At 47.6% G+C, this 23421-nt stretch overlaps 1 protein-coding gene across 2 annotated transcripts in view; it reads left to right on the top strand.

The window, feature by feature from the left end:
- Positions 1-23421, top strand: part of DHX33 (DEAH-box helicase 33) — a 199595-nt gene that overhangs the window by 131697 nt on the left and 44477 nt on the right. For both annotated transcript variants that reach the window (XM_085649563.1, XM_085649562.1), the window contains exons 6-7: positions 3240-3351; positions 20257-20416. In XM_085649563.1, the coding sequence (XP_085505689.1) occupies positions 3240-3351; positions 20257-20416 (272 nt within the window). The remainder of the gene's footprint in view (positions 1-3239; positions 3352-20256; positions 20417-23421) is intronic.

Below are 23421 nucleotides of genomic sequence, written 5' to 3'. Positions count from 1 at the left end.
CTGGCAGAGAATCTTCTGTCCCATTTATAGGGCTCCAGGGCTGGGATGGTACCACTTGAGGGACAAGACTCGCAGCAGGCAGAGTCCAGGTCCAGGGTTCAAAATGGTTGCAGCTTTTTCTGTCCTTGAGGGTCTGATCAGGAGGCCAGCCGACTAGCCTTCAAAGTCACTTTGGTGGTCCTGGATTTAAGCTGCAGATCCAGCCCTTCTTACTCAGGCAGCAGGGTAGCAATCGTTCTTGCAGCTTGCACCTGAGTCTGCCATAAGTCCAGATGTGTATTGAAGAGTTGGGTCTGAGGGTCAAATATGTATTCTTGGTGCCAGCTCTCAAGAATGAAAAGGCTTCTAGACTCCTCATGCAACAGAGGTGTCTGGAATTTCCTGCCTCCATGTCCCTGCCCCAGCTTGTCTGGGGGCACAGTAGACTGGTGTGTACCCCCTTATGAGTGTGCTGAGAGAGTCTTTGTGAGGTGCAGGTGTGGTGGGTGACTGCTCCTCCCCTTGTCAAGTCAGAGATGGTCTGTCCTGCCAACAACTATTACCTCTTTGTCTCACTGTCTAGGAACAATACACAAAGACCAACTGCCAGCTATACCTAGTCATGTGACCCAGGATACATGCTTCAGGCACCAAATGGTTAAGACAAGAAAATGCCAACTTTCTAAAAGTAGAAAGAGCAATTGATGGACAGAATGCAGAACAATGTCACACGTTCACCCCAGTACAGAGATCTGGGCCTAAATCCATTGTTTTTTTGCTCACCATGCCATTCCAGTTTGGACCCAGCCATATGCAAATCAGTCTTGAATCTGCGTCCAATGGAAACAGTCCAGCCCGAACTGCCAGGCCAGGTCTTCCCTGGACTGGAATCAAGCATCCTAGGACCGGATTCGGGCTTTCAGCCCTCATCAGCCAGGATAGCTTGACTCCAGCGGCATGGAGAGCACGGGACCTACGTCTGGGCATATCCGTACCACACGGGGTGACAAATGCAAAAAGAACAATTGATGGACAGAATGCAGAATAATGTCGTACATTCACCCCAATCCATCGTTTGAAGGTTAATACCCAGGAACCGCTCCCAGGATGCTTGTTTCTGGTCCAGAGAGGACCTGGCTTGGCAGTTCGGTCTGGACTGTTCCCATGAGGCACAGGGTCAAGACTGATTTGCATATGGGTGGGTCTAAACTGGAATGGCATGGTGAGCAAAAGAATGATGAATTTAACCCAGATCTCTCGAATGGGGGTGAATGTATGATTTATTCAGCATTCCGTCCATCATTAGTGTGCGTAGCACTTTTCACCCTAAGTGGGATGGGTATGCCCAGACGTGGGTCCCTTGCTCACTGTGCCACTGGAATCAAGCTAACCTGGCTGATGAAGGGTAATACCCAGAAACCGGTCCCAGGATGCTTGTTTCCGGTCCAGGGAGGACCTGGCTTGGCAGTTGGGTCTGGACTGTTCCCATGAGGCACAGGGTCAAGACTGATTTGCATATGGCTGGGTTTAAACTGGGGTGGCATGGTGAGCAAAAGAATGATGGATTTAACACACATCTCTTGACTGGAGGTGAATGTATGATTTATTCAGCATTCCGTCCATCATTTATTTGCGTAGAACTTTCTAAAAGTGGCATTTTCAGAATTTATACACAGCACCCTCTGGGCTGTTTAGGGCCTAACCTAGGGGTTTGAGTATGGCAAAGGGTGTTTTTTGCCAGATCGAATTGGCAGTTTGACCTCACAGGCTGCAGTAGCAGGCTTGAGACCTGTTTAAAGGGCTATGTCTGTGGGTGGCACAATTAGTGTTGGAGGCCCACTAGTAGCATTTAATTTACAGATCATGGGTGCATGCACAGCCACTTTACTAGTGACTTGCAAGTAAATTAAATGTGCCAGTTGTGTGGAAGCCGGTGTTGTCATGTTTTAAGGAGAGACCACAAGCTCTTTAGCACTGATTAGCAGTGCTAATGTGTGCAGAGTCGTCCTAATGCAAGCAAAAACAAAATCAGCACAAACAGGAGGATTGAAGGCAAAGGTAGGGAAAAACCATTCCAAGGATGTCCGGTCCAACAGCAATTAACATAACGGTGAAGGGTACTCTACTCCACATCACAGGAGACTGAGCGGGTCTTAAGGCGGCTATACATCAATGAAAATCTGCCTGGTCATATTACCTAATCAGATTCTTGCTTTAGAAAGAAGTACAATTTTGAAAAACGACATCCCATCTTCTGGGACAGCAGAGTCTAATTGCACCCATGGACCTTTCTCTGTATCATTTTACATAAGTGTTATTGCAGGATTACTCTGTGTTATGTTCCATTGGGGATAGTCACCTGACTTAGATTCCAGTTTATTGGTGTGCATGTCCCACTTGGTATATCTACCCACCCACCACTCGAGTACTAATCCATAATGGAGCCCATGAAGTAATCTTGGCATGTGTCCATTCTATTAAGTCCTTGCGACATGCTGACAACAAGGGAGCTGAGGCGGACTTCTGTGCCATGGCTATTCAGCATCTTGCCAGTTCCATGGCTTACGACCCAAAGAGTGTGAAGTGCTTAATTTTTTCGACCTGACTCGTATCTCCACTAGACAGTTGGTAGGATCATATGGTAGAAGTGTGCCAGTAACCTCTGAGACATTACTCAGTACTTCCTTCCAAAATTCAAAGACCACCTGAAAGTCCCACACCATGCTATAAAAATCTACAACTGCCTCCGTGCACCTGGGGCATTACTGACAGCTGAAGATATTCAAAGTAACCATTGATAATGCAGGGTCCCAAGCAAAGGTTTCAAATAGTCCATCAGCTTAGTGTTTGTTAGTTGCATTGAAATGAGGGTTGATTCAATCTCAACTTTCTCTGAAAGTCGGATTAGAATACACAGAACAGGATTTAGTAAATTCACTTTGAAATGCCTTATCTGTGTAAGAGCAGTAGGCAAGCGCATATATTTTTAATTACATGCTTGTTTCTGTGATTGTGTTTTTAGTGTGTTCTGACTATTAACTAATTTGCTCATTTGGTGCCTCAAAGAATCCTTTATTGATTTGTGAAACCAACATTTAAAGAACATTTTACTGGATGAAAATATAGCTCATTAGGATTGCTCAATGTTTGACAGAAATGAAGCTGCAGAATTTTGAAGAGTTTATCATAAAACATTACATTTCCAGCTGAGTGTTTAGTTAGAAAGATTTCAACATGCTTACTTTTCTTGCTTTCTTCAGGGTCATCGCAAAGTGATCCTTTCCACGAATATTGCAGAAACCTCCATTACCATTGCAGGGATAAAATATGTCATTGATACTGGCATGGTTAAAGCAAAGAAGTACAACCCAGGTAAGAACTACAGGATTCCCTATGTCTAAGATCAGGACACAATGGAGAAATAGAAAAACCCAGTTTGCTCACATTTGAGGCATGTGTGTTTTGGGGTGACAAATCTGTGTTTTGTTTGCAATGTATAATAACATTTATTGCAGATAGCCTACACATCTGTCATACATGTTAATTGTGTATGAACTTAAACCTACAGAATGATTTTTTTTTCTTTCAAATGTCATGCTTGCGGCTGGGGTTGCAGCCTTTTCTTTTATTGTTTTTTTATTTTTTAACTGCAGTGAGGTGCGTAGCTTAGAGTGGGACCAGCAGTAATAAATCCAAGGTGGTAACCTACCACAAGGTTGGACTCCAGTGAATAAGACCCTGGTTGGATCATGATATTTGAACTGCAACGTACCCTATGTGACTGTCAGAGCTCAGGCATCACTCCCCACATACAAGGAGGATGTGAAGTCTGCTAGACTGTTTTTTTCCTTTAAGGATTGTAGTGGGGGATGAGATGAACACTCCCATTGAAGTAGTAAAGTTATTAAACTCCCCATGAATAGTCCTTCAGACAGGGTGGGGGTAGAGCACAGTCCTGGTTGAGATGTCTGTGTCTTTGTCTACTCTTAGCTTGAATGGCATGAGAGTTCATGCATTCCAGTCCTAAAGTCAACAAATGAGAAGGGAATGCTGCAGTCTATAAATAAAATATAATTTCCAGGGATGTTATGCTTCTTTTTATTTTCCCAACCAGACTCTGGGTAAGACTGAAAGGAGGAGCAAGGTTTTCTGTTATTTCAAATAAATTATGAGGCCAAGAATAACCAATCCATCTCAGTCTTTTTGAATATTGAGGTGCTGGTCTGAAAAATATTTAACTTAAGGCTGGATGAAGGCGTTTCAGAGTTATAAATACTGTTATTCCAAGACTACATGTTAAGGTGAACTCCCTGTATATCTTCTTGCACCAATCCCATCCTCTTCCCTTTCCACCCTACTGGGCCAGGAATCAATTTTCAGGCAATCTTATCTGTGATGGGTAGTGTGTTCATAACTGTTTCCTCGCATTGCATTTTAAAATTGGGGTCGTTGCTTGGATATTTCTTGTTGATCTTCAACACTGTGACATGGTAGAAACACATCTTGTTTCTAAAGTAGTGGGGGCATCAGGGTAAACAGCATAGCTATAAAATGTGACCATCACTGGCAAATAACATCTGAAAGAAACCTGCTGGTATGACAATTTAAAATTTCACAGTGTATATTATCGCCTGAAAATTTACTGACCCTCATTTCGATGTGATAGAGACTGGGCAATGAGAGAGAACCTCACAACGGACGGAGCGGTCAGTGAGGGTGATGATGATTCCTCAGAATCCCCTACTGGGAGTCCCTCCAACAGTACCCTCCCCTCCCCCACCAGGGAAAGAGAACCCTGAAGCTATTCCACTTTAGACAGTCACTGCTTCTGCAGTTACCAGGGCCCTCTTGAGTATCTTTACATTAGTGGGTTTTCCTAAAGAGGTGGTGTCAGACCAAGGTAGTAACTTCATGTCTGGTTGCCTAAAGGCCATGTGGAATGAATTTGGTGTGACTTACTAGTTCACTTCCCCATATCATACACAAACCAATGGTTTAGTTGAGAGATTCAACAAAACCATGAAAGGCATGATCACGGGGCTCCCTGACAAACTCAGAAGGAGATGGGATGCCCTTTTGACATACCTGCTTTTCCTACAGAGAAGTCCCACAGATGGGAATGGGCTCTAGGCCCTTTGGAATTCTGTTTGGCCATCCTGTGAGGGGACCATGGTGTCTGGTAAAAGAAGGATGGGAGTAACCTCTCGGAGAGCCTAAGCTAGATATTCTGGACTATATACTTGGCCTGCATTCAAGGATGGCTGAGTATATGAAGAAAGCATCCATAACTTTGAGGCCAGCTAACAGCTCCAAAAGCTCTGGTATGACCAAAAGGCTGCTCTGGTGGAGTTCCAACCAGGGCCGAAGGGGTGGGTACTAGAGCCTATGGCTCCCAGGGCACTCCAGGACGAATGAAGTGGATCTTGCCCTATCCTTGAAAGGAAAGGTGATGTCACCTACTTACTTGACCTGGGCACTAGCAGGAGCCCTCACAGGGTCATCCATGTGAACTGCCATAAGCCTTTTCATGATAGGGCTGATGTGGCCATGTTGATGGTCACGGATGAGGATCAGGAAGAAAAGTGTGGACCTCTCCCTGACCTCCTCTCCAGTCCTAAAGATGGGCCAGTTGATGGAGTGGTCTTTTCAGACACCCTCTCTGCCCAACAGCAAGCTGACTGCAGGCAAGTCCTGGAGCAGAATGCTCCAGCTCTTTTCCCTCACCCCTGGTCAGACTCACTGGTGCACCCATGATGTGGACACTGGTGATAGTATGCCTGTAAAAAATAAAATATACAGACAGTCTGTCCAAGTGAAAGAAAGCATCAAGGCTGAAGTCAGCACGATGCTGGAGTAAGGAGTGATTGAGCTCTCAGTCACTGGGCCAGCCCAGTGGTCTTAGTCCCAAGCCTCATTCCAAGGGTGGTAAAACAGAGTTAAGGGTTTGTGTGGAGCATAGAGGTCTTGGTGCTGTCACTAAGGCAGATGCAAACCCTATCCCAAGCGCACATGAACTAATTGACAGGTTAATGGCAGCCAAGTTTTTCAGTACTTTTCATTTAAAATCAGGATACTGGCAGATTGGTCTGACCCAAGAAGCAAAAGAAAATGTGCATTATCGACCCCAGATGAACATTACTAATTTATAGTAATGCCATTTAGACTAAAGAATGCCCCTGCCACCTTTGAAAAGTTGGTGAACAAAGTCCTTGCTGGGTTGGAAGCTTTTAGCGCAGCATATGTAGATGATATTGCTGTCTTAGCTCCACGTGACAAGATCACCTGATCCACCTTAGAAACGTCCTTGTGGCTCTGCAGAGTGCAGGGCTCACTATCCAGGCCAGCAAGTGCCAGATAGGGCAAGGCTCTATTGTATACTTGGGCCATCTTTTAGGTGGATGTCAAGTTCAACACTTTCAACCCGAAGAGCCAGACAGTTGTGGACTATGTAGCTACAATGACCCAGACCTAAGTCAGGGCATTCCTTGGCTCTGCTGTGTACTACAGGAGGTTTGTGAAGGGATATGGTACCATTGTGGCACCCCTCACAGAACAGACCTCCAAGAAAATGCCAAAGAAGGTAAACTGGACAGTGAGCTGTCAAAAGGCTTTTGACACTCTGAATGAAGCAATGTGCTCAGATTATTCTAAGCAGTTCATAGTACAGACAGATGCCTCTGAGCATGGGATAGGAGTGGTCCTATCTCAGACCAATGATGATGGCCATTCAGCCTGTTGCTTTCATTAGCAGGAGAATTCTCCCCAGAGAGCAGCCGTTGAGATTGAAGCCTTTGCTGTGGTTTGGTCCCTGAAGAAGTTAAGACCATACTTTTTTGGAACTCACTTCCTTGTTCAAACTGACCACAGGCCTCTAAAATACCTGATGCAAATGAAAGGTGAAAACCCCAAACTGTTGAGGTGGTCCATCTCCCTACAGTTAATGGACTTTACAGTGGATCACAGACCTGGGTCTGACAATGCCAATGCAGATGGCCTTTCCAGGTTTTTCAGCGTAGATGATGGAAACTCTCTTGGAAAAGCTTGTTCTTATTCTCTTTTGTTTGTAGAGGGGTTATGTAGGAAACTGACCCTTCATGACATGGTCACACCCACTTTTTCCCTAGTATTTGATAATGTTTTGACAGAAGTGCACTGGGTTCCTGCTATCTGCGTCCCCAGTGCCAGATCTTTCTCTAAAACTGTACAATTGTTCCCCAGTTGGCAATACCTTTAACACCCCTGTAAGTCCCTAGTAGATGTTACTCCTGATACCTCGGTCCTGGGTACTAAAGAATGTCCCTAAGGCTGTAGCATGTATTGTGCCACCCTAAGGTACCCCTCATCACACTCCTGCAAACTTCAGTTGGTGGCTGCATGACATGGTGCAGACAAAAGTAATGACACAACATGGCACACCTCCTTTGTGCCATGACTGCAGACACTGCATTCAATATATGTAAGTCACTCCTACAGCAGGCCTTACAGTGCCCTAAGACTGAGTGCATTATATTACATGTGTGGACATATCTGCATGAGCAGATATGCCCCAGTGATGTCCAAGTCGATGCATAGACATTGAAAGTGAAGGGGGAAGTCATCTTAAGGATATGTACTGGACACTGGTGAATAAGAGTTCCCCAGCTACATGATGACTTCACTGAAACCAAGGATGTTTGGTATGAAGCCTCTTATATTAATAAACCCACATTTATTTCAGTGATGGATTTATTAATACATGCACCCAGAGGGTACTTTAGAGACACCCCCTGAAAACCTACTAGTCCACTAGTGTGCTGGTTGAATGGTACTGTCCAGCCTGCCACCACAGACGTGCTTCTGACCCCTAGGAGGAGAGAGCCCACTCTCAGAGGTCAGGAGCAATGCCTGCTCTGTCAGGAGGTGTTTACACTTCCTACAAACAGGATGGATAGCCATCCGCATACCAAGGCCGGAGGCCTCAAAGCCTTTGCCGCCTTTTATAAGCGATGCCGGCATCCCCCAGACCTGGGAGATGTCACCCCCTGCCTTGAGACCCATTTGGCACTAGGACATGCAGGAAATTAGTAGGTGTGGAGCGCACCCAGGTCAGTCACACCCCTGAGGTGAGCTGCCTGATGTGCCGCACTCTAGGGAAATTCTGCCATCATGGTGATGGCAGAATTTAGTAAGCTGGGACTGTGTTGTGCCCATTTCCCACAGTAAGTGGTCATAAAGGGGGCGTTGTGACCCCAAGGGTAGGTAGCCTATTGGCTACTAATCTCCACTCCCCTGACTCCCCTACATTGAGTATTTAGGGGGCTCCCTGAAGCCAGAACTTTAGATTTCACTGACTGAAAAGAATACGACACTAAAGAGCTGGGCCCTGCAAGAATTGGAGACTGCTGTGGACTTTTGGTGCCAAACCCTGCCACCTCCACGGAAACTCGACAATTGCAAAGACCTGACTCTTCCTGCAGCTGTGCATCCTCCACAAGCCCTGGAGGGTTGCCAGCACTTTGCCCAGCAGCCAGCATCTCCCTTGGAGCAGAAGAGGCACTAGCCTACAGGCACTGACAGTTGCGTCCCATTTAAAGAAGCTGCTGTCCACCAAATCCACCGAGCAGTAGCTGCCCAGGAGAAAGTCAGAGCACTCCAGGAGTTATATCCATCTTCCTGCCAAGTCTGAAGATGCAAGGACATCCACGAGCTCTCCTGTACCAATACCCCGGGTACCCTTGCCTTGGCCAATGCTTGTTGAAAGTCCAGCCCGACTCCAACGACATCACCGATCAGGTGGTGAGGGATATCAGCTCTGCAGAGGCCAGCACAGAGACTGGCCCAGCTGTCCTTTTTTTGTCCCCTTGCTGGCCCTGAACGACAAACCTGAGCGCCTTGACGCACAAGAGCCAGCCAACTACAAATTCTCTGCACCTGAGGCGCCAGGGCCTAAGGAAATTGACTGCTCCTCCGTTCTCCTAGGACCCTCCCGATCTGAGCCCCTCGTTGGAAGCTCTCAGACCGGTCCCAGAGTCCCCCTTTGCAGCCTATTTCCAAGTGCCCCTCCTTTCTACCGCATAGCGAGCAAGGTTACCAACCCTATCTGAAAGAAACACGTTAGTTAGATTACTCACCTTAGAATATCCCCAGGCGTCAGACTGGATCCGGAAGATTTTTCGTCAGCAATACCCCTTGCGCGTCGCTAGGCGTCGTCTGCGGCTCCGCGTCCGTCGTCGGCGTCGTGCGCCGGAATGACGTCGTCGGAGTACTTAGACGCCGCCCTCGCGCGCTGACGTCAGTTCTTCTTTTTTCCGCGCCAGTAAGCGCAGATCCGGGAGAGCTACCCCTTTTAGTCTTTTTTGACTAAATCTTTTTTGATCACTTTTGATCCTTGTCTGTCGACATCTGGTGCCGGTAGGATGCCTGGGTTCAAGGCTTGCGAGGATTGCCATCGACTGATGTCGGTGACCGACCACCACCGCCGGTGCCTCTACTGTTTAGGCCCCGACCACGACGCGGAGTCGTGCTCCGATTGCCAGGCCCTGACTTCGAAGGTTCGGCGGGAGCGGTCCCGCAAGCTTCTCGAGCTTCGCCACTCGGCTCCGCGTCGTGCGCGATCCCGGTCCAGGAGGAGGTCCAAGGATCGCTCGCGGAGCCCTAGCCGACGCCACCATCGATCGTCGGGCTCCAAGTCGTCGGGTAAGTCCAAACGCTCTAAGAAGTCCAAGCGGCGACATAGCTCTTCGGACTCCCCTCGCCGGTCGCGCGACTCGGCCGAGGGTCCGGGTGGTTCCACCCCCGCGGCTCCGGCGATGCCGCAGGCGCCGCGCCTGTCCCCATACCCTCCGGTCCCTGGGACTAACGCGACACCGGCAGAGGTCAGTGCCTTCCTCTCGGCCATGAGGAGCCTGGCCCCGCCGTCGACGCCCGCTGGCGCGCCTTCGGGCCCCGCGGACTCGACTGGGCGACCTTGCCTGCCGGCGGCTTCGGCCCCGGCGCCGTCAACGACTCCGGTCTCGACGCCGCAGGTCCCCGCGGGGCCCATGCCTGGGCCCCCGTCGACGCCGGTTGACCTAACCACTCCTCCACCGGCGCCGGCGCATGAACCACCGACGGCGCCGCCGGCGCAGACGCCTACACCTCCGGTGCCGCCGACGCCGCCGCCTTTGGTGCCGGCTCCGGACGGCGTCCAACCCCAGTTTAGCCCTATTCCGGACCCGGCGCCGCAACGGCGTCGACCGACGCCGCGTCCGGCGCCGCTTGAGACCTATCATCTCTACAGTCCGGCTCCGATCATTCCTCCTGTTTATCAGGAATCGGACGACGGGGGTGACTGGGAGGGGTTCGAGGACCCTATGGCTGTTCAGTCGCAGGTTTCACAGGACTGGGCAGATGAACTGGGGGAGGCCAGTGGTCTGGATACCTCGCCAGACACTGGATTCACTTCTCCTCCGACTGTGGCTTCGGAGGAGGGTGCAGCATTTTCTGTGGTGCTGCGCAAGGCGGCCGCAGCCCTTGGGCTCGAGCTGCCTGCCGTGGCTGTGAGGACTAACATCCTCACTGAGGTGCTTCAAACCGCAGCAAGCTCCACTGAGCCTCTGCTGCCGTTCAATGAGGCCCTCACTGACGTTCTGCAGGGCACCTGGTCCAAGCCCTCCACAGTTCCTCCTGTGGATAGGAACGTTGCCAGGCGCCACCGCCCTGCTCCGGGCGACCCCAGTTTCCTGTCCCAACACCCCACCCCCGAGAGTCTGGTTATCCAGGCCTCTACCTCCCAATCCTCCTTCCCGACCGCTCCGCCGGACCGGGATTCCAAGAGACTCGAGCAGTTTGGCAAGAAACTGTTCTCGTCCCTTAGTTTGGGCCTGCGGTCTTTGAACACCGCCTGTCTCTTGGACCGTTATTCCCATTCTCTGTGGGATACGGTGGAGGACGTGCTGCCCCTGTGTCCGGAGGAGGTCCGGACACGTCTTACCCAGGCTTTGGCCGACGGGAGGGATGCAGCGCGGCACGCCATACGATGTGGGCTTGACACCACGGACTCGCTGGGTCGGGCGATTTCCACCACGGTGGCGCTCCGCCGCCACGCCTGGATGCGGTCCACGTCATTTTCCGGGGATGTCCAGAACACCCTCATGGACATGCCCTTTGATGGCACTCGCCTGTTTGGTGAGAAGGCGGACAGTGCGCTGAACCGCTTTAAGGACTCCCGGGCTACGGCCAAGTCCTTGGGCCTCTCGGCTCCGCGGGCGCACACCTCCGCTTTTCGCCCCTTTCGTGGCCAAGGAAGGTGCGCCTCCTCACGTCCGCCCAGCCACCAGCCGCAGAACCAACCTGCGCGCGGTCGCGGACGTGGTTTCCGCCGTGGCGGATCTGGAGGACGACGTGGTCAGCCCACATCAACCCCGGCAGCATCCGCCTCAAAGCCTTCCTAGTCCGAGCTTTCAGGCCCATTCCACGCCAGTGGGCGGCAGAGTTCGCCATCACCTGCTCCACTGGCGGTCCATTACATCGGACAGGTGGGTGCTGCAAATCGTCAGAAGGGGCTACTCCCTCCCCTTCGAGACTACCCCTCCAGCCATGCCACCGCAGCACCACCGTATCTCGGGGGATCATTTGAATCTTCTCCGCGAGGAAGTTTCGGCCCTCTTGGCCAAGGGGGCCGTCGAGCGCGTTCCGAGTCCAGAAGTAGGTCGTGGTTGTTATTACCACTACTTTCTGGTTCCCAAAAAGGGCAAAGGGGGCCTACGCCCCATCTTGGACCTCCGGAACGTCAATGCCTTCCTCCGAAAGGAAAGGTTCAAGATGTTAACCTTGGCTCAGGTTCTAGCTGCCCTAGACCCCGGAGACTGGATGGTAGCGTTGGACTTGCAGGACGCATATTTCCATATCCCCGTCCTGCCGGCCCACCGGCGTTACCTGCGGTTCACGGTGGGCCAAGAGCATTTTCAGTTTACCGTGCTCCCCTTCGGCCTCACCAGTGCCCCTCGGGTGTTCACGAAAGTGATGGCGGTGGTCGCAGCTCATCTGCGCAGATCAGGGGTTCCAGTCTTCCCCTATCTCGACGACTGGTTGTTGAAGGCGGGCTCGCCCCAGGCAGTCGTCTCCCACCTCCAGACTACGGCGGATCTCCTGCATTTGCTGGGATTTTCCATCAACGTGCCGAAGTCACACCTGAGTCCCTCTCAGAAGCTCCTCTTCATCGGAGCAGTTCTCGATTCGGCGCGGTTCCGGGTCTATCCACCAGAACAGCGGGTCCGGGATATACAGGCCCTGATTCCCATCTTTCGGCCTCTATCCTGGGTTTCGGTCAGGCTAGTGTTGCGGCTTCTGGGGCTGATGGCCTCCTGCATCCTACTAGTGCATCACGCCAGGCGGCGCATGCGGGCTCTGCAGTGGGACCTGAAGTTTCAGTGGGCCCAGCATCACGGCAACCTGTCCGACCATGTCTTGATCTCGGAGGGCACTGCACAGCAGTTGCAGTGGTGGCTCACGGACCGCGATTGGGTCATGGGCAGGAGCCTCTCCCTTCCCCAACCGGAGCATGTCGTAGTGACGGATGCGTCCCTCCTGGGATGGGGTGGCCATATGGGAGAGGCAGAGATCAGAGGCCTCTGGTCTCTGGCGGAGTCTCGTCTCCACATCAACCTGTTGGAGTTGAGAGCGATCCGACTTGCACTGAAAGCCTTCCTTCCCTCTGTCAGGGGCAGTGTCGTGCAGGTGTTCACGGACAACACCACCGCCATGTGGTATTGCAACAAACAGGGCGGGGTGGGGTCGTGGACCCTTTGTCAGGAGGCTCTGCGCCTCTGGACGTGGCTGGAACACCAGGGCGTCACCCTAGTGGTTCAACATCTGGCGGGCTCTCTGAACGCCAGAGCGGACGAACTCAGCCGCCGGTGCATGATGGATCATGAATGGCGTCTGAACTCCGATGTGGCGCAAGGTCTCTTTCAGCAGTGGGGAGAGCCTTGGTTAGATCTATTCGCCACCGAAGAGAACGCGCAATGTCAGCAGTTCTGCGCGCTGGAATTTCCAAGGCGGCACTCGCTCGGCGACGCTTTTCGTCACGAGTGGAGTTGCGGTCTGTTGTACGCCTTTCCGCCTATACCACTTCTGCCCAGAGTGCTGAAGAAGATCAGGCACGACCGGGCCCAAGTCATCTTGGTGGCTCCGGATTGGGCACGAAGATACTGGTATCCCGAGCTACTCAGTATGTTGACCGATCCCCCGATACGTCTGCCCCTTCGGGAGGATCTTCTGTCGCAGCAGCAGGGGACGGTCCTCCACCCGAACCTGTCCAGCCTCCACCTCCATGCGTGGAGATTGAGCGGCGGCAGTTGATGCCATTTGACTTGCCTCCTGAAGTCTGTGATATCATTCTGGCAGCCAGGCGTCCCTCCACAAAGACGGTATACGCCTGCCGGTGGAACAAATTTGTGGCATGGTGCACAGCAAAGGCTGTGGATCCCCTTTCCGCCCCTCTTTCTGAGGTTCTCCTCTTTCTTCTTTCTCTGGCCCGGCAGGGCTCTGCCCTTGGCACCCTGAAAGGTTATCTTGCTGCCATCTCCGCCTTCTTGCGGCTTCCTGATCAGCCTTCTCTTTTCAAGTCCCCTGTGGTTACACGCTTTCTAAAAGGCATTACTCACACGTTCCCTCCTGTCCCTTTTGTAATGCCTCAGTGGGACTTGAATCTGGTCTTGACATTCCTGATGTGCGCTCCCTTCGAGCCTCTTCACAATTGTCCTCTTCGTCTTCTGACTCTTAAGACTGCTTTTCTGGTAGCCATCACCTCGGCTAGACGGGTGAGTGAGCTCCAGGCTTTAACTTCAAAGCCTCCTTTTCTCTCTGTTCATCCGGACAAGGTTGTCCTTCAGCCTCGTCCTTCCTTTCTTCCGAAAGTGGTGACTCCATTTCATCTTGGGCAGTCTGTCACCTTGCCCACCTTCTTTCCGCCTCCGCATCCTTCCAAAGAGGAAGAGAGGCTCCACCGTCTGGACCCAAAACGTGCGCTCTCAGTTTATCTGGACCGCACAAAACAGTTCCTGGTGGACGACCAGCTTTTTGTTGGGTACGTGGGCGCTAAGAAGGGGAAAGCTGTGCACAAACGGACCATCTCTCGGTGGGTCGTTTTGTGTATAAAAATTTGCTATTCTTTGGCAAAAAAGGACCCTCCTGTTGGGCTGCGCGCCCATTCTACTCGGGCCACAGCGGCTACTACTGCTTTGGGACGGGGAGTCCCTTTGCAGGACATCTGTCAGGCGGCGACGTGGGCTTCGTTACACACGTTTGCCAGGCATTATTGCCTTGACAGCCAAGTCCGGAGGGATGGCTTCTTTGGCCGTTCTGTCCTCCAGGACTTTCTGGTGTGATCTTGGTTCGCAGACCCACCACCGGGGATGGTATTGCTTGGGTATCTATTCTAAGGTGAGGAATCTAACTAACGTGTTTCTTTCAGATGAACAAGTTACTTACCTTCGGTAACGATGTATCTGTAAGAAACATTAGTTAGTTAGATTCCTCACCGACCCACCCATCCTCCCCGTTCTGCGAACTGACATCTAGGGTTAAGGTTATCCTTTTCAGGCCCCTAGATTTTATTTTTTGGCACCAGTGTCGGTCTTTGCATGGCTCTGCGTTTCTGGCGCGGAAAGCTATGTACAAGAACTGACGTCAGCGCGCGAGGGCGGCGTCTAAGTACTCCGACGACGTCATTCCGGCGCACGACGCCGACGACGGACGCGGAGCCGCAGACGACGCCTAGCGACGGGCAAGGGGTATTGCTGACGAAAAATCTTCCGGATCCAGTCTGACGCCTGGGGATATTCTAAGGTGAGGAATCTAACTAACTAATGTTTCTTACAGATACATCGTTACCGAAGGTAAGTAACTTGTTCTTCAGCACCTCTGACTCACCAGGGCAGATAATACCGATTTGCTGGTGGAACTTTGGTCCTCGTCCTTCTACCACCTTGGGATCAAAAGGGGTCCTATGGAAACTCATTGCAAGTATCTGTATGCAGTGAATGTTCTCTATCCCATAGGAAAGCATTACATGTAAAAATGCACTGTTGGTTAACATTGCTAAAACTGTAAAAAGTATATTGCGAAAAAATACTTGCATGATTACAAAGTTCTTGGTTCAAAATATATATAAAAATACATGTTATTTTTCTAAATTGGTGTGGATTTCTTTTTTGAACGTATGCATCATTGACTCTGTGTGTCCAACAAATGTCTAACACACCTCTCTGATAAGCCTAGTGCTGGTTGACCACACTACCCTTGAAGGAGCACCTTGTGATTTCTAGAGCAATCCCTGTCCACTCATAAGCGATGCATGGGCTCTTTACACAGCATACCTATACTATTTAAAGAGCCAGCTTCCTACAATGATAAAGTAGCACAGCCGCGCTGGGGCTTAACGATGTTGGTAGTATGGGTCGGTACAAAATGAAGCATACAGCTATGGGGGTCACTAAAATGTCAGCAACATGTCCAGCTAAACAATGAAGCAACACAACTATGAGTGTGACCCGATTGCTCTGGCCCTTCATTTTTCGGTTGTGCGCTCACACTGGGCATAAGCTCACTAGCACGGTGTTGGCAAATTTGCGGCACATCTTAGCTTCTCCTGGGACAGGGCCTCAAGCACTTCAATTCACTAGCTGACCACACACTGGCAGATCTTTCTGGGTTTTTCTCTCTATGCAGACACTTTGTAGGGACGGCTCTATTGCCCTTCTCTCAGCTCAGCACTCCCCATTCCAAAAGTGATGTTCAGCAGGAGGTTTTAGTCTTCCAGGGTGATCGTCCCTCACCCACCCATTTATAATCTGGCAGTCTGAGTCCCTAAATGTGGATCACAGCTGCCTCCCACATGAAAGGTCCTGGAACCATGAGTGCAAGCTCCAGCTACTCTTTATACAGTCCTTCCAGAAATTATTTAATGATTCAGGGTCTGTTCTGACAAAGATTTCTCAAACGTTCCAACATTAGGTGTATTGGGTTCAGCCAAATTGGCCACAGTTTTGATTATTTAGGTTATAGCGGGAAGGTGGGTGGGTTTGGTAAGCTCTCTCGCAAGGCTTTCCAACAGACTGGCAAGGAGGGGACAGCCGTCACACTTGCCAATCTGCTAGATTTTGCCCATCGCACCTCTTTGGGGAGGCTGGGCATGCCCAGGTAACACCTTGTACTTCCAAGACATCACTGTCTTCAACACCCAGTGGTTTCATTAACCACCGGACTGTTAGGTCTGAGTCAAGGTTCTGCAATCCACATTGCCCATCTGGAATGTTACTGCCATACTCCAGTTGGTATCCAATACCCCAACAGTGGAATCAAAAATAATTCTTTAGATTCCATACGCTAATGTGGCACACATACTCCTTGCACTTTTCTACCATGCACTTAGCATCCACAGATCCACTACTTTTACAAATAAGGATGTAGTGTAAGATACATTTTTACTCGACTGAATGTACAACTGACACAACGAGGATGGTAGACCACTCCTTTCACTAATGTTCTACTGACATTTCCCACTGACACCCCTATTAGTACCTTAACATCTGGTGAGGGGGCAGTAGTCCCACTCTCAACAGAAGGCATGCTTGGTGCATCTCTCTGGGTCACTGCATTTTATAGTACAAGCTACAGCAGCTTTTGGCACACACACAGGGTGGTTGTGTGTTCTGAGACCAAAACAAAAATGGAAAACAAGACAGTAGCACATACATGTTCTCTCAGGGTACCGGAACATTCCTATCCTAAGATTTCTGTTTTGACAACATCTAATAGAGGAGACGGTTGCTGCAAGTGGTGTGTCTGCATTCAACTGCGTTTTGGTGGCAGTAAGATGATCGATGTTGGATGAACAGCTTTAAAAAGGATACAGAAGAGCTAGAAGGAAATGCAAGCTGCTAAACATAGGCCATTGATGAGGTGTGGGGTCGTTTTTTGAAGGAATACGGTTACTTTAAGCTCATCAGAACATCAGCTCGTAATTTGGATGATAGCTTGCATGGTATGAGCTTGTAGGGCAAGTGGTTAATTGGAAGCTCTGAGTAAATTTGCGGATCTGCTTGAGTGTTCAGAGACAAAGGCAGAGTGTAAAGCCTGGAGATATTGACATTAGTACTAGAGTAGAGTGGTGGAAAGGAGGGGCCCCTTCGCAGTCAGGAACAAATAGTCAAAGAAGAGTCATCGAGTGAAAAGGCAATGGCCTCCAGTTTTTGCTTATATCATGGAATGACTTCAGATGATGTATAAATCAGACGATTGTGTTTTCAGCCAGTTCTGACTGCCAAAGCAGGAACGGGTAGGGTTGGCTGCTAAAGCTGGAATGGGCACCTCAAAAGTGTGTGGTTCAAAAGTGGGTACCAAATCAAATTCAAAACTACCGTCTCAATTCTCAAATTCCTACACATCCTTGTATATCAAATATCTCTAAGAAAGAAACCCTTTCTACATCCTTCCATGTCTCCTTCGATCAAACATTCACCACAGAATATTTGGCCAAACATGCAGCAGGAAAACAATAGTGGGAAAGTGGTTTGGTTTCAGGCATTCTCTGTAGTTGGGACAGATATCAAATCCCCATTTGTGCTGAGCAAAACTTCATCAGATTCAGAAAAGTACTTAATTCTTGACAAATAACAAGAGGTAAATCATCCGAAGATACCTGCAAGCTAGGTAACACTAGATCATGGAAACTAAGCTGCACCATAAATTTCAAACACCATTAAAGAGGTTTATAAACATAGTAAAATTGGACAGAAAGACAAGTCCACTTGTTTGTGGATCCTACACAAAGCACTCAAAGTAGCTGGCATAATGGATAAATGTATATGTTGAATAAAGGAGACTGACCTATAAGGTGTACCCTGAATCCCGTAAAAATTGTTGAGAATTAGGGAAGGGGATAGTTGAGTAAGGTTTTAGAGGAAATAATTTATTTGTGATTAAGTAACTCTTTCAGACTTTTGGTTTGTAATTGGTGATTTGAATAGGAAAGACACGTTTTCACCTTCCAGTCTTGTAGGATGTGAGAGTAACACCAGAGAGTAAATAAGATCTGCTTTTAAGGTTTATTTTTTACAATTTGTAAAGCTGTAAGCAATATGATACAACCATGGATTCATAATAAGCACACTTAATTGGCCAAAAATACCATTTGCTGACTGTTGAAAATCATTATATATATATATATATATATATATATATATATATATATATATATATATATATATATATATATATATATATATATATATATATATATCCAACACCGCTATCTCAGCCATACTTTTTTGTCATTTGCGTTTTTATAATTTTCACAAATTAATCCAAAAAAGCACAGTCTGCTTTGGATTAGTTCTCTTACTCATGTGCCAGGCTACCTTTCCTGCGCTGGTAAGCACAAAACCACAATACATTCAGGGGTGGCTGTGACATCTCTCTGTGATAGTCACCAAAACATACTGCCTTTTTTGTGAACCTCGAAACCTACTCTTTAGCCATTTCTGAGATTATCAAAAGTGATTTTAACACTTTCGTTTATCTTCATAAGATCCCTGATGTGCATTAATATATTTGATCATCATAACACACCTCCATGCTATGGTGATCTTCGACCACTACTGCCTATGTCCTGTCTTTCAAACCTAACTTGTCCTCTTCCCTTTGTTGATGATGTTAAACCACTGCTGCCACCAAATTATATTCGCCTCAATCCACCTCTTCCTCGTGATGGTTACCTTATAGGGCTTCCTTATTAAGATGACCATCAAGCTACTTAAGAGTGACAGTTAAACAATTCTTCCTACGGGGCTTGATGGAGGCAGGCTGTGCCTTGGAGCACGCGTGCCAGCTTTAGGCGGGTGCACACACACTCACACGTGGCATGTTGCATATTGTGTGCTGTTGCTGCCTGTTCTCCAACCTCTGAGTTCGCGCCTGGCATTCGGAGTCTTGAGACGATTGGAAATTTCTGAACATCCTTCTGTCCACAATGGTTCCTCTATCACTAGGCCTCAGCCTTACGGAGAAGAGCAACTAGATTATAGCCGAATTCTGGCTTGGGAGAAAAAAGCAGCAGACTTCGAGGCATGTACAGGGAAGTAATCCAGTAGCTTGTATCTCTGTGGTATGAGTTAGACTAGCCAAATATTTCCCCTGTCTGTGTCTCTCTCCCACACTGCTCCATTTTGCTTCTTTCTTCTCCTACAATCATACGTTGTATTTACACATTTGCCAACTTTGCTGTAAAGGATTGCTCCCTGAATGCTATAAGTCCTGCACGAAAAGAAGCAAGTGCTACATTTTGGCACTTGTTTGGTACTGTTTGGCATTGTGTTCTTTTGTCCCAGGCTTTTCAATAGCACTGTTTGGTAAGGCTTACTGTTTTTCAGACCCCAAACTATGATTTAGATTTATTTGGACTTGCGTCCAACTGACTTCACTGTTTAGGTAGAGTTATGGAGCCAAAGTAGGAAGGAGACACCAACAAGTCACACAGGGTGGCTTCAATCATGAGTGCAACTACCTCGTTGGGGGGCTCAAGGCTCCTTAAGTATAGGCTAAAGCCCAAGCCAGAAATTATATAAAGACCAACACTACCTCTAGGATTTTGTGAAAGGCATTGGCCCCTGGTATAGCTCCAAGTAACTTCCAACACGTTTAATAACCTGTGAGTAATGGCCCATCCCCATGATGTTTAAAAGTTTCACACAGAGGCAAGCTTAGAAGCAAATTAAGCAAGTAATGCAGCGAAATTTAGAAAATCCCACTCACAAAGCAGTATGTTTGCCTTTAAATCGAACTCTTACTCCTATAGATCAGCTAATGGTTGCTGGGCCAGAGAGGAACAAATAGACTAAGCAGACATGGAATCAAAGTAATTTCACCTGTGACAGCCCCATTGTATTGAATGTACTTTCCTCACAAATTGTCATTCATATTTGAATAAAAGCTTTTCTTCCTTTTATTTCTTGACTGAAACGTAAAGTCACCCTTTTAAGCAAATAAGTAACCAACTTTGAGAATGTAAAGGACTTTACAGAAAGCGGTAATAAACCATCTTTACACTGTCCCCTTCTACATGTCCTGTTCCTTTCATTGCATTCTTATTGCCTTATGAAACATCTTCTTTCCTTTTCGTCATTCCTGTTCAGCTGCCGCTTTAACTGTTAAACCAACCCTGCGTCACATTGGAGTTTTGTGAGTTTCAGTAAAGGTGCTAATAAACTTGAATGTTTTTTTCATGGTTTTTGTTGAGTAGGTAATTTCTTTTCCTAGGAAGTGGTCTTGAAGTTTTAGCTGTTCAGCGAGTGTCAAAAGCCCAAGCCTGGCAGCGTACTGGCCGAGCTGGGCGAGAAGACAGTGGAAAGTGTTACCGACTCTTCACAGAAGCTGAGTTTGAGAAGTTTGATAGCATGACAGTTCCAGAAATACAAAGGTATGTTGATTTAGACATATTTATCAGTTATTTGTTACTAATCATGAAAACTCTGATACCTACACCTATGTGCAGGATCCTGAAACAATTACTATAAAGTGAATTATCTTTCACAATATAGTTGTGATGACAATATGACTAAGCCTCTTTTTAAATGCATTACATATTTATCTTAATCATTCCCTTTAAAAAGAAAGAAAGAAAGGTCAATACCTAATAGTAAAACATTAAGAAAGAGCCTCTCTTAGACAACTGGGTATATCTTAATGACAGCACTCATTTTATTCATCTACAATGCTTCATTTGACACCTTTTTGACATCTACTAGGCTTTCCAGCCATTGTTGTGAAACAAGATATATAATTTTTTTTCTTGCTTGCCTCTTTAGTTCCTGTGAAAGTAAAAAGTAAAGGCAAAAAGTAAATGCTTGATGCATCATTTCTCTTCTTGAGTGTCACACTGAGAATGACTGTCTAATAGGAACTGAAAGACAGAAAAGAAAGGTGCAAACAGGTTGATTAAGCGATCCTGAGAAAATGCTGTGTTGTGATGGATATTTCTTCTTGCAAGATTCCTCATCTTTTAATTTTCCACAAATATCAATGGGATCTGGAAAACTATTTACAGTAATAGCAAACATCCGTATGCATTTTATCAAAAAATGCATTATGCTCAAGTCTCATTCCTTTTGTATGTGGTGATTTTAAGGGTACACTTCTCTTCCTTTGTGGTAAGTTGATGTTTATGCACTCAAAACCACACATGAGAGAGAGCAAGTAAGTACATTATTTTAGCATAGGCAAATCAGAAGGGATCGAAGTCCAGATCACCATCATGGGGCAAATCTAGATACCGTAAGAAGGGGAAAGCTTCCAGGTAGCACTCTTCGTCTAACCATGAAAAAGTTGGCATAGAAAAACACAAGATGGAGAGATGCGAGCCTTGCTCTGCAAGACTTTTGGGTTCTGTAGCAGAGCATGATAATCATATGCATCGTTTCCCTGTGCCAGAGGTTTCAAGCTTCTCATGTGAGCCAGCACCTAGTCTCGAAAATCTGCAGTTTCCAGGAACTTTTAATTCATCTTGCTCATTTTCTTCTTAAATTGAATGTTTTTTGTAAAACCATTTAATAAATATTTTAAATTACTTCAAAGTCTCTGGTAGGCATAAATGAACTCATGTGATGGAGATTTCTTTAAAGGTACATACTAACGGCTTGACCCGATAAGGGTTCCATGCTCTTCTAAGCGACTTGGTCGCCAGCTGCCCAAAAATACTGCGTTTGCAAAAGAAGCGATAGTAGATTACACCAACAGAGCTAGATCTGATGATTAAGATACTAGCAACAGGTCCTGTGATACCCCGTGATTTGTAAATGCAGCCTCAAAACGTCCACTGCATTTACTTAAGACATGCCTCAAAATTTAAAAAAAAAAAACTGTCAAAAAGACAGACTGCATTCATGAACCACTGGCTGAAAACCTTTAGTCCCACAAACAAATTCACAATGTTGAGTGATGTTTGGCATCAATAGTGTTGTTTTAGAGTTCACTAGACATTATCAGAGAACGGAAGACTATGGTGACTTTGACAATTGGGCTGATAATGATTTTCCTCACAGGGACTCCAAAAACTGGACTCAATATGGACTAAATATGAGCGGCCTAGACAAGTTGCCTTAGGGTGAAATTGTTGTCTATCTTTTGGTAATTTTGAACTGATAAAGCCCCACCTTCAGCCTCTTGCAACTTATCGAGATGAATAGCATAGCGCACGGATTTATATACATTTCAATATGGACACTAGATAGCCAACAAGTCTCCTCTTAAAATAACTCCCATTGAGGAACTCGCCCTAGAATAAAAACACCATGCCCAGGGTGAGGAGCAGCCCCGATGATGAATCGTGCCACCTCTTGGAGTGAGGGTCCATTGTCCTTTTAAGAAATATACTACCTTGCACTATTACTCGGGCTTTATCAGTATCAATATATAGCAGTGCTTCTTAAACTGCCCCACCCCACTAACCCCCTTCCAAATAAAAGAATATGAAAGCCATGTCAGCATTTTTACGGGTTTGTCTGGAATGCAATCAGCTGTGAACGGTTATCAATGAATATAGATTGAGCAGCAAAGACATCCCATTTGTAGACCTATTTTGCTCTTACCTGCCCCGGCAAAGGTCTTAGATAAACTAGTATATCAGCAACTGGCCGGTTTTATTGAGACTAATGATCTTCTTCATGACTCTCAATCTGGTTTCCGCTCCTGTTACAGCACGGAAACAGCATTGATTGACATGGCTGACTCCATTCGCTGGGCGGTAGATGTAGGATGTAAGGCGGTGTTGGTGCTGCTAGATTCATCTGCAGCATTCGACACCGTCTCTCATGGTATCCTCCTGAATCGGCTCCGGGACATTGGTATCCAGGGAACAGTGTTTAACTGGTTGTCATCTTTTTTTATCTGATCGCAAGCAACCGGTCCGGACCCACCCTTTCACTTCACCTATCAAACCCCTAAAGTGGGGTGTGCTGCAGGGCTCAGCCCTGAGCCAGCTTCTTTTCAATATTTACCTGACCCCTCTGGCAGAATTGATTTCTAAAAGTGGGATCGAAATAATATCTTATGCGGATGACACCCAGCTGTTGCTCACCTTTCGGGATGTGTCTGCCTCTTCTTTTGAGCCTTTAAAAGAGTGCCTTACAAATATTGCAACGTGGATGGACCGTAATTTTTTAAAACTCAACGTGGATAAGACTAAGATCTTATTTTTTTTTAACCAACCGTCCCCCCTCTCTTCAATTTTGTGGTGGCCGGCGGAATTAGGCACTGCACCTCTACCTAAGGACTCAATTAAGAACTTAGGCGTTAGATGGGACACGCATTTGTCCCTGTCTACGCAGGTCCAAGCGGTTTCAGCCACCTGCTTCGGTAGAATTAAAACCATAAGAAAATTCATTAACTGTCTGCCCAATGCATCCCGTAAAACTGTAGTACATGCGT

Source organism: Triturus cristatus, chromosome 3_2 (assembly GCF_964204655.1).
Source record: "Triturus cristatus chromosome 3_2, aTriCri1.1, whole genome shotgun sequence".
Lineage (NCBI taxonomy): Eukaryota > Metazoa > Chordata > Amphibia > Caudata > Salamandridae > Triturus > Triturus cristatus.
Note: the sequence above shows the minus strand (reverse complement) of the source record. Positions and strands in the feature narration are given on the sequence as shown.